This window comes from Brassica oleracea, chromosome C4 (assembly GCF_000695525.1).
Source record: "Brassica oleracea var. oleracea cultivar TO1000 chromosome C4, BOL, whole genome shotgun sequence".
NCBI classification, from domain to species: domain Eukaryota; kingdom Viridiplantae; phylum Streptophyta; class Magnoliopsida; order Brassicales; family Brassicaceae; genus Brassica; species Brassica oleracea.
Genome location: NC_027751.1, coordinates 4,060,651 through 4,073,589, shown reverse-complemented (window position 1 = coordinate 4,073,589; position 12,939 = coordinate 4,060,651). Strand labels below are relative to the sequence as shown.

Below are 12,939 nucleotides of genomic sequence, written 5' to 3'. Positions count from 1 at the left end.
AACTTCATTGGCTGACCAGCGAAATGGAACCAAGCTTCATTCTTTTTGACAGTAACGATGCTTCTTGTGAGAATACCGTAGACATTCTTTCCTGATAATTTCATTTCACTCCTCCCACTGAGCCTCATTACAGGTCCCAAAAACCCTCGTACTCTCTCAATCTCATCTGCTGTTAGAATAATCTCAACAATGGAGATATACATCGAGGTTGAATGTTGGTTTATTGACACTTTTTTTTCCTTTGGCTCTGAACCAATAGGGTACTTAAGCTCAGGCAGAGTTAGTGTGAGAGGTAATGAATCTCCCATTTGTTTCTATCCTGCGTAAACAAGGGGAAAAAAATTTTCAAACTTTTCTGGAAGGCTTTCCTGAAACAATACAAACCCTTCCTGAATTGAGAAAAAGAAACACACACACATACTTTCACAATCTTATCCATTATCAATGCAACTCTATCAATACCTCAGTCCCAAATTCAAAAGCAACACGAGCTAGGAAGGATATAACGCATTTTTGATAGTAAAACAAAAAAAATTAAGAAGACAATCTAATTTTGTAAGCCATGATAGATAATTTTATAAATGCTTTATTTTTTTTATAAATGACTTTTATTATAATTCTTTATATATGAATATAATGTTTTATATAAGAATATAAAATCATTATATCGCTTTCTAGAAATTGTGTTCTACTAATTATATTATGTAGTATATAAATATAAAAAGAATTAATCAAACATTATTAAAGTTTCTGTAATTTTGACAGTTAGTTACCATAAATTATTATTTGTAATATCATTTAGACTGTTTGGTAAATTACATAAATTAGTTTTAGACTTACTTTTTATTTTAGATCTAATTAAAATAATTAAAAATTAAATATTATTCAACCAATCAAATTATAACAATTTTTTAGACTTTTTTTATGATTGACATCTAAGCAAAAGCGACGTAAGTGATTTCTTATTTAATATATAGGAAGAAGATAATGTAATAGATTTTTTTTTTGATAAGTAAATGTAATAGATAGTTTTAACAGAAAGAGAGTTGTTTCATTTAATGTTTCTTCAGACTCATTAGCCTAATCACCAAAATGTACACAATAGTAATACTAATCAGTGAGTCAATGCCCGAACCATCAAAACGGACCACACCACACGCTCCGGTTCGTTCTCGACTCCAAAAGGCCCAGTTATATAATAACTTCACTTCAGCTATTTATCGCATCTCAGAGCAGCTCTGATTTTCTGAACGGTGCATGATATCAGATTACTAACGGTCTCGATCGATTCCACGTTGAGCTTGGCCGTGGGAAGAGAGTTGACCAAAATCTGAAACGCCACGGTTAGAAGCGAACCGGTTTCCTCCGTCCCTTGATCATCCGGTAGAATCGCAAACCCAGAAGGAAGTAGAGCCACGTAAGCAGAATCTCCACCGTTCATCACAGCATGCATCGCAGGGATATCAACCGGCGCGTACACAACTACAGCCCCAGATGCATCTATGCTTGTCTCTTGCAGTATCAACATACTACTCTGGCTCGCATTCATAGCCTGCACCCAACAAAAACATATTTTAAAAAAAACGAGGGGCAAAAATGGGAATATCAGTTTCTGCAATATTGAGGGGTAAAAAGGTAAAGTCCGCAGATAATAATGCAGTAAAGGTCCCAAATGTCTTATTGGTTTTGACTTTTATTTTCTGACACTGCATGCATCCAAACTCTAGATTTGTCCTTTTTCAATCAATCACGACAAGATACGTATGACCACACAGTTCCTTTTCAGACACATGCATGTACTTACAGTGGAACGTAAGAGAGAGACGGAGTTGGAGTGATCTTGGCCCTTGAATATGTTAGCAATCTCCTGCATTGGTCCACCGTTGGATAAAATATCCCACTCCGATCTCAAAAGCTCATCTCTCAGAAAATCAAAGAGCCGTCTCGGTGTAACCGGGACCCACACGGAGGTGGCGGCGCTTAAAAGAATCCCCGGTGGTTCACCGGAGTCATCAACGTTCTTCCTGGTCATGATCCTCACGTCTTCGTCGATGTTACCAATGTCAAGCTTACTCCATTTATGAGAAGAAGAAGCACACACGCCTCTACAAAAATTCTCAGTCATCCTTTGTGCTAGCCTTAGCATACTCTTCTTCCCTATAGAGCTTATGGCTGCTGCATTTTGCATTAAAAAAACAAGTCAACAGGACCAATTCTGAGTACAACCAGTTGAACCATTCGACAATTAATGTCCCTAAATTTTGAAGAGTTATTATACATACGTCGTATGGTCTCTAATTTGTTTATTAGTTTTTAACAATATCCTAAAATTGCTTATGACCCCTTAAATTTAAGATCCGGCTATGCAAGTCACTAAACTGAAAACGCTACTGGGAGAGGAAGGGTTTGGAGCTTACGTGTGGGTTTGTTGCGGTTGGGTATTGCTGAGGACATGAGGATGGCGAGGCTTTCACATTGTCGTTGCAGAGCGGATACCCACCGTTTGGAGCCAAAGGCCAGACCGGAGCTGACTAATGGACGGTACGAATGGTGGATGTTGGTCTCGTCATACTCGGTGTGGTCAATCCATGTTACCTATGAGGAGATGACTAAACTTTATGACCGTGACTATCAAAAAATTATAATGAAAAATGTTACTTTTCTTTGTACTTGAAAAATTAATATATAGAAAAATAAGTTTAAGAAATCTACAAAGAAAATGACATGAACAAGAAAACATTAGATTATATAGATTTATAGATGATTATATCAATAAAATAAAGGTGAATTTTCCAGCATTAATACATGAATATTAATGTATAAAGTTTTAAACTTCAAAACACTATATAAACAATTTAGGGAGAAGAGTTTTGTAGAGTAGTCAGTAACCAGTTAACCATTATGTGAAAAGTTGAGAACAAATCAAACATTAATGGAAAGACCTAAAAGTACCTTAGCGTAGCCATTGGGCATGTCATGGACAAGGCAACCAGATGGTAGCCTTCTACAGCTCAGAGAAGACCTAGCTGAGGCTGAACCGCCTCGTTCGCTTATCCTATCCACAGAGACATCCACGACTGCCCAAACACCTTCTGCGTGTTGTTTACAGAACCTTAAGAAAGTCACTTGACGAACCGGCACTAGCGGTGATAGCAACTGAAGCTCAGCTTGCATCTACACAAAGATATAACCCGATCCATATTAATAAAAGAAAACTATAGAATGTATCAAATTGAGTATGTATGCAATTTATATACGTAGTTACCAGATGGATAGCACCGTTTCTTGTCCCTCCCATACCACTAGAGATGATTTCTATAGTCGAATTTTTTGCAATCATACAAGGAAACATCTCCGCCCAACGTTCCTACAAAACCAACGATAATTGTAAGAACATTTTAGTAAGTACATCATTAATTAGTTGTAAAAGCATACTATACTAACCGAGTCCATTAAGGTTTCGACGAGGGCTAAGCTATTAATGATAACCATTCCCACTTCTTTAGAAGCTTCCGACACAAAACCGTCCGGTTTAGGACCGAGGCAAGATCTGAAACTTTTATCATATTCTTCACGGTTAAGCATCTCACGTTTGCCTTTCGAGCTTTGGATCCAAAGTGGCTCACTTGTTTGCGCCATTTTCACTAGCTCGTCCATAGCGGAAACAGCTAATTCCAGATACAATGACTTCTCATCGACTCCTCCGGAAGCAATATCCGTACCGGTACGGTTAACCAAAGCATTTAAACCGGAGTAGAAATGAGATGATGGAATCTCGAATACAGGATGGAGTAGTGTAAAACCACCACCAGCATCAACATTTCTTGAACCGACACCGAGTTTGAGCGTAGAGTTTGGTAATTGATGTGAACCGGCGTCATCGGACCGGTTAATGAATTTTCCGGCTAAGGCACATAAACGGTCCAGCTCATCTTTGAGACGTGAGTTCTCAATTCTTAACTGATGCTCTTCAAGAGAGATCTCTCCAAGAACAGCGGAGGCACCGCAGTGACCGCACATCGGATTCCTCATGGCTTCCCGCACCGACATGTTCTCAGCTCGGAGCTTATCGTTCTCTTGTCTCAATAAAGAGTTTTCATGTCGCTCAATTTGCGTCTGCCGGAAAAAAAAAAGGAAAGAACATTTATACTTACTAAAACAAGAAAGTATGAAAGTACAACATTTAATTAAAGAACTACGATAAAAAGTATTCAAGAAGATGAAGATAACCTTCATTTGTGTACGGCGGTTTTGGAACCAGAACTTGACTTGGCGAGTATCCAAGTTAAGCCGACGGCTAAGATCTAGCCGTTGCTTTTCATCGGGATGAGGACACTCCTTGAAAACCCTAAAAAAAATAATCAAAGGTTGAAATTTAGATTAAAGAAATTGATAAGAGTTAGTTTATTAGTAATTAAAAGAGTTTAATGGATAATATTATTATTGTTATTAGTACGATTCGAGTTCTTGTATTTGCTGAGGAGTATGTCGGTGGTAACGTTTCTTCTTCTTTAAAGGTCTATCAGAAGCGTCTAAGTCATCTTCGCCGGAGAGTGCTTCGACGTTATCGCTTCCAGATCTACTCTCTGGACTTCTCCGTGTAACACTCACCTCGTAACTCTCCCCGGTTCTGCCCACTTCTCCTCCTTTGTTTTCTACATTTGTTGGCTGCCGGAGTCAAGAAAAAACGTTTCACACGACCAAACAAAAAACATTAAAAATACAAATAATCGAAGGGAAATAAGTTGATAATAACATACAAGGCCAAGAGAGAGACGAGGAGAAGAGAATTGAACTGGACCACCGGACATAGCGGCGGCTGGTGAAAAGAAATTGTTTCCACCACCGACGGTTTCGCCGCCGGAGGTTTTATCGTCGTCATGATGGAGAAACCCGCTGAAATTCATTATTAAACCAAACAAGTGTTTAAAGATAATATCCACAATTTTTTTTAATTGTTTTGCTCTTTCAAATAATATCCTGAAAGTTTGTTGCTTAAGTGCATGTTCAAGAAGGAGAAGAAGACGAAAAGTGGTTTCAGATTTGTTCAGACGGGAGAAACAAGAGATGTGTAATCTTCGAAGCCTTACGTTTTATAAACCGCCAAAGAATAGTTTGGTTGACTCTTCACTCTCCCACCGTCTTTTCTTCCTTTTTTCTCTTTCACATGCTTATAAAAGTCCACTCGAACCTTAGATTACGGTCTTGTCCTCTCATACCTTTTATACACTGTGTATGTTTATTATTATAGGGACCACTGCATCGAGTGTAGACTGTAATAATCAGCTTGTAGTTAATAAGAAAACTGTTCATTTTAATGACATTTACTTTTCCTTGCACAGTTTTAATGATATTTGCAGAGATTTTGTTCAGAAGATAAAATTGTTCATATTTTACATATGAAAAGTAAAGGTTTTAACATAAAAGAGAAAGTTAAAGGTGGATATGGGCTGTTGTAAAGCGAGGTATTAATTATATGGCCCATATTCATCTAGTACAATAGATTTATTGCGATATAACCTAAGATCAATTATTGAATGATTGGATCATAATGGACAAGAAAAGCTGTCAAATTGAACTGCCTCATATATAATATATGCTTTCTTACTTACTCAAATTGTCACCAATCTACACAACACACAAAAGGTCGGCCGAAAGCAATATTCTAAAAATCCCTAGGCGGTAACTAGACGCTTTATAGAAGACTAAAGACTAGGCAGATTATTCGGGACCTAGGCTTAGTAAATTGTTGATTTATTTTATATATTTTATACATTTGTATAACATATTTTAGTTTTTAAGTTTAATTATAAAATTATTGTGATGAATTATCAAAATTAAATATACAAAACAGAAGAAAGTAGACAAATTTGTAGATTTGTAATAATATTATTGTTTTATTTAACATATATAGACAATTTTAGATCGATTTTAACCAATTTTAACCGATTTAGAACAGTTTAAACCAATTTGAATCATAGAAATCGGTATAAATTGGATTTTAAGAAAATCGTTTCGGATAGTACCGAGTTGCAACCTAGGCGGGGGCCTAGGCGCCGCCTAGACCGATTTTTAGAAACTTGGCCGAAAGTATTCTCTCTTTTCGCCAAGAAACATACATTATGCATGTATTCTAAAATCTAAATAAAGAGTTTTTAGCTGGAAAAATAAGCTAACTATAACAACGAAAGGTAGCTATCACATGTTGAGTATCAAAAGCTACTGACCTAATAAAAATCAAAAGTTCACACTTAACTACATGCAACTTGTTGACCAAAATTAAAAACTGCATGGAACATCTTGTGTTAGCCGACAGCCATCTTTAAACCTCGCTTTGAAACCAATTGTTTCATCATGTTACCTCAAAACTTGTAAAGATAAGAACCAATATCATCCAGTTATTACATGCCAAAATAACATTAATGTAACCTAGACTTAAAACCCGTTAACGATGATGTCCTCTGGATCATTATTTTAGACATAAATTTACAAGCAATTACAAATGATACGTTGTAAGCTTGTAAGTTGTAACGATAATATAGAAAGCTCAAGCTCACATGAGGGATCATTGACTCAAAGCCATGGCAAAGAATAGCTTCTTGTCAGTCAACAAGAAGAAGAATGCGAGGGAAGAAGAAATTTGGTTAGTTGCTTATATACGATAGGGAGCACTACTCGATCTGACGATCTAGTCAACTTTTGTTTTTGTTTATGTTTATTTCATTTGTTAAGAATGTGACAACAATCATTGAGAATTTATTGTTTTCTTAAAAAAAATCAAAAACAAAAAGATAACATCATAAGAACTTGAAAAGAAGAAGAGAAAACTAAAATCATGAGAGAGCTTTAGTATTGTTTTTATCTTCCTCAGGTGCTGGGACAGTCCAATACTGTTTCACCGCATAGTAAATCTTCACTCTCTCATGAGGACCCTTCTCGTGGTCAGCAATTCTACCTTGCCATTGAAACCCTTTGCTTAATTCCTTAACCTTAATCAAAACGTCCACGTCGTCTCTTATAATCACACCACCACCCGGTCTAAGAACCCGGTCCATCTCCAACAATATATCCTCCGGTTCACACTTATCTTGGTACAACGTGAAAACCGAGTCAGCATGTATAAAATCATACGTTCTTGGATACGTCGACATCGCTTCACACCTAGCAAAAAAAGAACAAAAACGGATTAAACTATAAACTCCCACAAGAAAGTTCGGTTGAGTATCAGTCCGGTTTAATCTTACCAGTTTTGATACGTTCCGATTAGACCACGCTCGTAAATGACACCTAGAGTATTGTGCTTCGCCTCGACCGGGACAACGTTCATGACCCATACCGGCTCATCAGCTAGAGCCGCCGCGAATCCACCGAGGTAAGCGTTCATGTCGAGTAGATTCCTGTATCTCCCGGTTTCACCCAACTGATAATCTAATTTCTTGTAGTAAGAAACTCTCTGTTTCCACAGTTCCGTGTCCTCCAAGAAAGCTTCTGGTGTGATTTCCTTGAGATCGCCGTTGTTTACCCTAGGAGGAACCGCGTTTAACCTAGCCGGCCACTTCTCCAGCTTCCCTCCAGCCACCGTCTTTAGATCCTCCGACTCATCCACTTCAGGTAATGGCGTCAAACAAGAATCCATCTTCGTATACCTGAATCATTCGTTATGTATAGCCAAAATTTTAACATTTTCTATCTCATACTAAATAAAGAAAGAAATTAAACTAATTACCACTTACCAAGCCATGTCGGGATCTTGATCATAGCGACAAAACTCCGGATTCTTCAAAACCTGTCTCATTTTCTTACAGTGAATGTGGTTAAAGGGCTTTTGCCAGATAGCTAGATCGTCTCTTTGAACAACTTTCTTCCAACACAAGCTTCTAGCGACCTGCTCGATCTGAGTCTGCTCTTCATTTAAATCATCCATCGTCCTCTCCCATCCTTTCCATCTTTTCTGCCAATTAATCGGTGGTCCAGACAGTATCCAGTACCCTCCTGGTCTTAAAACCCTATCCACCTCCATCAAGTAAACCCCATCTACAAAAGAGTAGTGTTAAAAAGACTCAAAAGTAGTAGTTTCGCAACTGTTAAGTGTTTGGAGTCGAACCGTTTTTCCCCCAAGGGATAAGGCAACGAGAGCAATGTGCTAAGTCAAAGGCTCTAGAAGGATACGGTAGGCGGATTGTGGCCATGATTCCGATCATAGCCGGCACGCCACGCTCAAGTGCGAACTGAACCTGAGCTTCATGTGTGTCCCTTGGAGCAAACGACATGGTTGTGATGTTTCTTGATAAAAGATATGCACCAAAGCTAGCCACCTGAAAAAAATATCCAAAATATATATTTTCGATTAATACCAAAGTTAAATCAAAACGAGGACAAAAACATGAAAGTCAACGTGAGAGATTTACATTTCATGATTTTGACTCTTCTTATTTTATTATAACTACTGGTTTTATTTTCAACTTTACAGGTTTAACTGTAAGGTACGAGTAGGTCAACGGTCACAATCAGAAACCAAAAACGTTGAAAAATTGCTTGATGTTTTTTTTTTTTTTGATTAACCTGGGATATCCCAGCCCATGGAGAGGCCCAGACTAATCTCCAAGGGGAAGTGCAGCCCACGGATAGACCCTCTTTCCGGGTATTCAAATGGGCCTTAAAGCATAGACCCATATCCGTGTTAGGTGACCAGGATAATTGTGACTTAGTTTCGCGCAAAAAATAAAATAGCTTGATGTTTGTGTTTCTATTTTTATAATTAAATCTACAAAATGATGATGCACTAACTCCAAATCTACTTATTGTTCAAATACTATCGAATATATTTTAAATTAGATGGGTTTAGATATGGATATGCATGAATCAATCTTATCAGTTAAGTTGGATGCATTCTTGAACAAATTATATAGAAATATCCCAACAGACTATTCCATAAATTCTGTGGAAAAATCTTATTTTCTTTTGAAGTATTTGAATAAAATAAATTATCAGTAACCGTATTAAGTCAAAACTATAATCAATCAAACCGGACGGTTCAGTTTATTCAGAGGGAAAGAATTTGCACGTACCCCACAACCGGTATCGATAGCGGTACGGATCGAACCGTCGCTGAGATCAATCAACCGTCCGATATCATCAATATACGCATCAGCGCCACGTGGAAACATCGTACCGCCACCAGGAAACCAAAACCGATCATTCTCGTACCGGACCCAATTCTGGTTCTTCTTCTCAACCGTAAGCTCCGTGTGAGGCACATTCGCGAACCACGCGACGTCGCGGCTCTCCGGCCACCGGAACGGCGTCTTGTAACCGTACGGCGCCGGTATACGACACTTCAGCGCTTCCTCTCTCTCGGGACAGTGCCTCTGCCTGTACTCAAGCCTCTCCCGAGAGAACTTCAGCGATCGCTTCGCGTCTTCGCACGGCGTGTGCTCGCTCAGCGCGGCGTCGCACGACGGGAAACTCACGGCGGTTACCGTCGACGGAGGCGGATCGTGAGGGTTGTGGTGCGCGTTGAAGTCGAGATCCGTCGCGGAGGTGGTTTTGGAGAATTTCTCGCACGGTGGTGCATCGGTTGATGTATCAAAGGCGGCGCGTGGATTCACCGTTGAGTTTTGCCAGACGCCGAGGAGGTAGCTCCCGACGCAGAGGACCGCCACTAGGGTTACGTAATAAAGATTGGACTTCTTATCCCTCGATGATGATATTCGTGTAGATAAATTCATCGCTGAGGTTTTAGAAAATATTTTATAAAATAGAAGTGCGTGTTGTGTGTGTGTATAAATACACAACACAACGATGAGAGTCGAGACGAATGTGTGACGAGAGAGTTTTTTTTTCAAGGGTTGATATGGAGTAGTTCGAGGGTATGTAATATAAGGGGGGAGCGACTGTGTGATACGCGCTTTAAGGTCAACGGGTCAATGTATCGTTCGTGGGAGATTAGCCTAAAAACGTGCGAGCTAGTCATAGACAACAACAATGGCGAATTATATTATTTTTCAAGTTTCATTTTTAATCGAATTGTTATATTTGTTTTGGAAAATTATGGATTTGCGTATATTCATGCAGTTGTATTATGAGCAGGATATCTTTTGACATTTGGAAATAGTTTTTAATGTTTGACGTATATTATGTTATCTTTACCAGTTTCTTAAGATCTAATTAAGAATCATAACAAGCGCGTGATGATTGTTAACATAGGTGGGGTCTGTTTGGGTACTTTGGATGCAAAGAGACGCAATCCCTCTTGCACTTTATTCCGGTACGAACCAGATTCAATCCCGGTTAAACCGGAAAATCACATATACCCAGTTGGTGAAGCCCAAACTGAGATTCTCTTTTGCTCTGTATATACGCCACTTTCAGGGATGCTTTAAGCTTTTCTGTGGGACCATAGAGCTGAAACCTTGCGGGGTAGTGAAGAAAGCCCAAAGAAGCAAAAGTTTTGTTCAGCATTGGAATCTCAAACCGCACTGAGACTATAGTGAGGCTTGCATTTGCGGCTAAGTACTGGTTAGAGAAAGTGTTTATTTATACTCATGGGAGAACGATCCTTCCACGATGCATGGATGGATGCATCATGCAAACCTATGACTTGTGCCTCAAGAAGCCGAGGCATAAAACATTGTTTATTATAATCACCATTCATGCAGATAAGTATTTATACAAGGACTAATAACAACAGCAAATTACTCAAACGGACCAACATAAACTTTCTTCCATAAGCTTCAAGGTGCCTTGATCTTGGGTCGTGTCGGAAGCAACTGTGTTTATTGAGAGATACACGTGAAGATCAAAACTTGGAAAGTGTGTGTTGCTGTGGAGAAAGAAGAAGGGAAGTGTTGTGTTACCTGGTAGCAAGAAATGAGGGAGGTGATGAATCCAAAAGCTCCAGTGACACGAGGAGTGATCTTCTTTGGATCTAACTGGAGAAGACCGGCTGCTACAACAATGTCCATGGCTGATTTGATCAAAGCAAGACTCCTCTCGTTAGACTCTTTAACCTTAGCACGATACTTATCATCCTGCATCTTACACAATTGATAAAACATGAATTGAGTTATTATAATATAATTAGATTACTTAGAAACAGAAGAGTGACAAAACATTACTTGATACTTGTTGCCATTCTTCAGACCCTTTTCGATCTTCTTCATGGATGAAGAGAGCCTTCCAATCTCACCAATCTAATAACATATAGTTAGCAGCTAATAACCATAATAAGGAAGCAAATAAAAGAGTACGGACCTCGACTAAAGTTGTACAGACAGATGATCCCATCCAGCAGAAAAGTGATATACGTCCAAGTAACTCAGCTCGCTCTTTGTTCTGTGATGTAGATAAAACAAGAACATTAGTCATAAACAATTAAACTAGTGGTGCACAGGTTTGATTTTCTCTTTACCTTATAGATTCCTGATCTCCCAAGCCACACAATTTGATCCAGGAACAAGAATGTAGATAAAAGTGCGTTCTTCGACTGCAAAATGACAAACAACCAATCAACCAAGATTAATACAAAACAAAAGGACTAAGAGCTCTTTTGTTCTTGAGAATCTTGTCTGAACAGTTGACTTTTATAACCACCTTTCCAAGCAAAACGAGAGGAAGCGGAGTCCCTTTAGGCACAGGACTGATAAGACCATGCAGGTCATTAACAAACTGCAACAATAATATGTTTTTTTAAGAAAAAACATATATTAGCTAGCTATAACAGAGCGTGTTACAAAATCACAAAAGAAACCGAAAAAGGGATTCTAAGAACCTTGAAAAGACGGAAGACTTTCCTGGCTAAGCTAGTGGATTTATCAACGTTTTGAGCAGTACCAGGTTGTCCATCGCTCAAGAACTTGGAACCATACTGTATAGCTCTGCATAGCTTATCCCTTGCCTCTGCTTTGTTCAGATACATAACCACTAGACCAAGCTCTGCTCTCGATGCATCTAATAACGTAGTACTCCCCATCTTCTCTCTTAAAACACTCACACACACGAAGAGGCCTTCTTTCTGAACAGAGAGAGAGAGAGAGAGAGAGAGAGAGCAGAGAGCCTCTGTTTTGTGGAATTTTCAGATTTTTGTCTTGATCTTCTCTGTTTTCGTGCGTAATAAGGGAGATAGAGCTTGTTTGGTCATCTTCGTTTCACGACAAACAGACAAAACATCGCCGTCGGTCAACGCAAGGAACTCCTCAATCCTTCGTTCTAGACCGTCGATTAAGATGACTCTCTATGAACAAGCACACTTGATTATACCTCTCTCGCTCTCTGCTAGTGGAAGTTGAGGATATCCCGCCCTCCCAAACAACGACGTGGCACAGAAATTTAAAAATCCACTGGGCTTTGTAGTCATTGGGCTTATGAAAGACTCAATGGGCTTTGACGTCGGCCTGATTTTAACATTAAAAACCCCCTCTTCTTAATCGACAAAACTACAGCAACCCCATTAAAAATTTATAACAGGTTCATGGGCTCAGATTCATAGGCCCGGGTAATAAAAATAAATGAGATATTGGGTTTAATCTCGCGACCCGCCTCTTACGAGTGACCCCGTCCGATACGGGTTCACGACAGGTGTCGCATTCTGACTGGGGAAGGGGAGTCGACGTCACGCGGAGGAAAGCGGAGAGAGAATCATTTCTCTCATTTTCGCGAAAAAATCTAGGGTTTTCGAGGAGAGGCGATTTCCCCTGCGACGCCGATCTCTCTCCACTTTTCTCCCCTTTTCTCGATCGATTCGACGCTGGATTGTCTCCTCCAGGAGCAGAGGTGAGTATCGACTCGATTCACGTTTAGATATAAGCGTTTTGTAGTCGATATCGCCTTTGGGAATTCTCAATAGATTTTCTGATCTCGAGTTAGGGTTCGAAATCGAGATGGGTTTGGATCTATGGTTGTATAACCTCGTATAGGGGTTCTATTTATCGATTAATGGTT

At 39.2% G+C, this 12,939-nt stretch overlaps 4 protein-coding genes across 7 annotated transcripts in view; all 4 read right to left on the bottom strand.

Annotated features, from left to right (window-relative positions):
* The window catches only part of LOC106337885, a 3,820-nt gene extending 3,381 nt beyond the window's left edge, over window positions 1-439 (bottom strand). The window contains exon 1 of the mRNA XM_013776988.1: window positions 422-439. Coding sequence (XP_013632442.1) covers window positions 422-439 — 18 coding nt within the window. The remainder of the gene's footprint in view (window positions 1-421) is intronic.
* A 546-nt stretch (window positions 440-985) lies between these two features.
* LOC106343007 (homeobox-leucine zipper protein HDG1-like) lies at window positions 986-5,177 on the bottom strand. Of its 3 annotated transcripts, XM_013782104.1 has the most exons (10): window positions 5,091-5,177; window positions 4,761-4,896; window positions 4,457-4,668; window positions 4,231-4,348; window positions 3,445-4,116; window positions 3,266-3,367; window positions 2,953-3,174; window positions 2,418-2,595; window positions 1,805-2,175; window positions 986-1,552 (listed from the first exon to the last, which is right to left on the bottom strand). In XM_013782104.1, exons 2-10 carry the CDS (start codon window positions 4,809-4,811, stop codon window positions 1,214-1,216), a joined length of 2,265 nt encoding a protein of 754 aa, XP_013637558.1. In that variant the 5' UTR covers window positions 4,812-4,896; window positions 5,091-5,177; the 3' UTR covers window positions 986-1,213. The 3 variants fall into 3 exon arrangements, with proteins under 3 accessions (XP_013637558.1, XP_013637557.1, XP_013637556.1); XM_013782103.1 differs by lacking the exon at window positions 5,091-5,177 and having other exon boundaries at window positions 1,805-2,172; window positions 4,761-5,072; XM_013782102.1 differs by lacking the exon at window positions 5,091-5,177 and having other exon boundaries at window positions 4,761-4,907.
* Window positions 5,178-6,707: 1,530 nt separating this feature from the next.
* Window positions 6,708-9,840, bottom strand: LOC106337000 (probable methyltransferase PMT16). Its single transcript, XM_013776011.1, has 5 exons — window positions 9,069-9,840; window positions 8,105-8,315; window positions 7,734-8,034; window positions 7,245-7,646; window positions 6,708-7,161 (listed from the first exon to the last, which is right to left on the bottom strand). The coding sequence occupies exons 1-5, from the start codon at window positions 9,726-9,728 to the stop codon at window positions 6,834-6,836; spliced, it is 1,902 nt and encodes a 633-aa protein (XP_013631465.1). The 5' UTR covers window positions 9,729-9,840; the 3' UTR covers window positions 6,708-6,833.
* Window positions 9,841-10,596: 756 nt separating this feature from the next.
* Window positions 10,597-12,082, bottom strand: LOC106339429 (peroxisomal membrane protein 11D-like). 2 transcript variants are annotated; one of them, XM_013778230.1, is made up of 7 exons: window positions 11,771-12,082; window positions 11,593-11,667; window positions 11,411-11,485; window positions 11,254-11,334; window positions 11,118-11,192; window positions 10,857-11,036; window positions 10,597-10,769 (listed from the first exon to the last, which is right to left on the bottom strand). In XM_013778230.1, exons 1-7 carry the CDS (start codon window positions 11,969-11,971, stop codon window positions 10,734-10,736), a joined length of 723 nt encoding a protein of 240 aa, XP_013633684.1. In that variant the 5' UTR covers window positions 11,972-12,082; the 3' UTR covers window positions 10,597-10,733. The 2 variants fall into 2 exon arrangements, with proteins under 2 accessions (XP_013633684.1, XP_013633685.1); XM_013778231.1 differs by having other exon boundaries at window positions 10,857-11,030; window positions 11,771-12,081.
* Window positions 12,083-12,939: the final 857 nt, after the last annotated feature.

Excerpts from the sequence above, each read along its gene's own strand:
- LOC106343007 (XM_013782102.1), bottom strand. The coding sequence starts at position 4,907 with ATGAATTTCAGCGGGTTTCTCCATCATGACGACGATAAAACCTCCGGC. Across the intron at positions 4,669-4,760 it reads CTCGTCTCTCTCTTGGCCTT|CCAACAAATGTAGAAAACAA; the intron begins GTATGTTATTAT and ends TGACTCCGGCAG. Across the intron at positions 3,175-3,265 it reads GAAACGGTGCTATCCATCTG|ATGCAAGCTGAGCTTCAGTT; the intron begins GTAACTACGTAT and ends ATCTTTGTGTAG.
- LOC106339429 (XM_013778230.1), bottom strand. The coding sequence starts at position 11,971 with ATGGGGAGTACTACGTTATTAGATGCATCGAGAGCAGAGCTTGGTCTA. Across the intron at positions 11,668-11,770 it reads AAGTCTTCCGTCTTTTCAAG|TTTGTTAATGACCTGCATGG; the intron begins GTTCTTAGAATC and ends TTATTGTTGCAG. Across the intron at positions 10,770-10,856 it reads CCCTCATTTCTTGCTACCAG|TTGCTTCCGACACGACCCAA; the intron begins GTAACACAACAC and ends CAATAAACACAG.
- LOC106337000 (XM_013776011.1), bottom strand. The coding sequence starts at position 9,728 with ATGAATTTATCTACACGAATATCATCATCGAGGGATAAGAAGTCCAAT. Across the intron at positions 8,035-8,104 it reads TATCCCTTGGGGGAAAAACG|ATGGGGTTTACTTGATGGAG; the intron begins GTTCGACTCCAA and ends ACTCTTTTGTAG. Across the intron at positions 7,647-7,733 it reads CAAGATCCCGACATGGCTTG|GTATACGAAGATGGATTCTT; the intron begins GTAAGTGGTAAT and ends CGAATGATTCAG.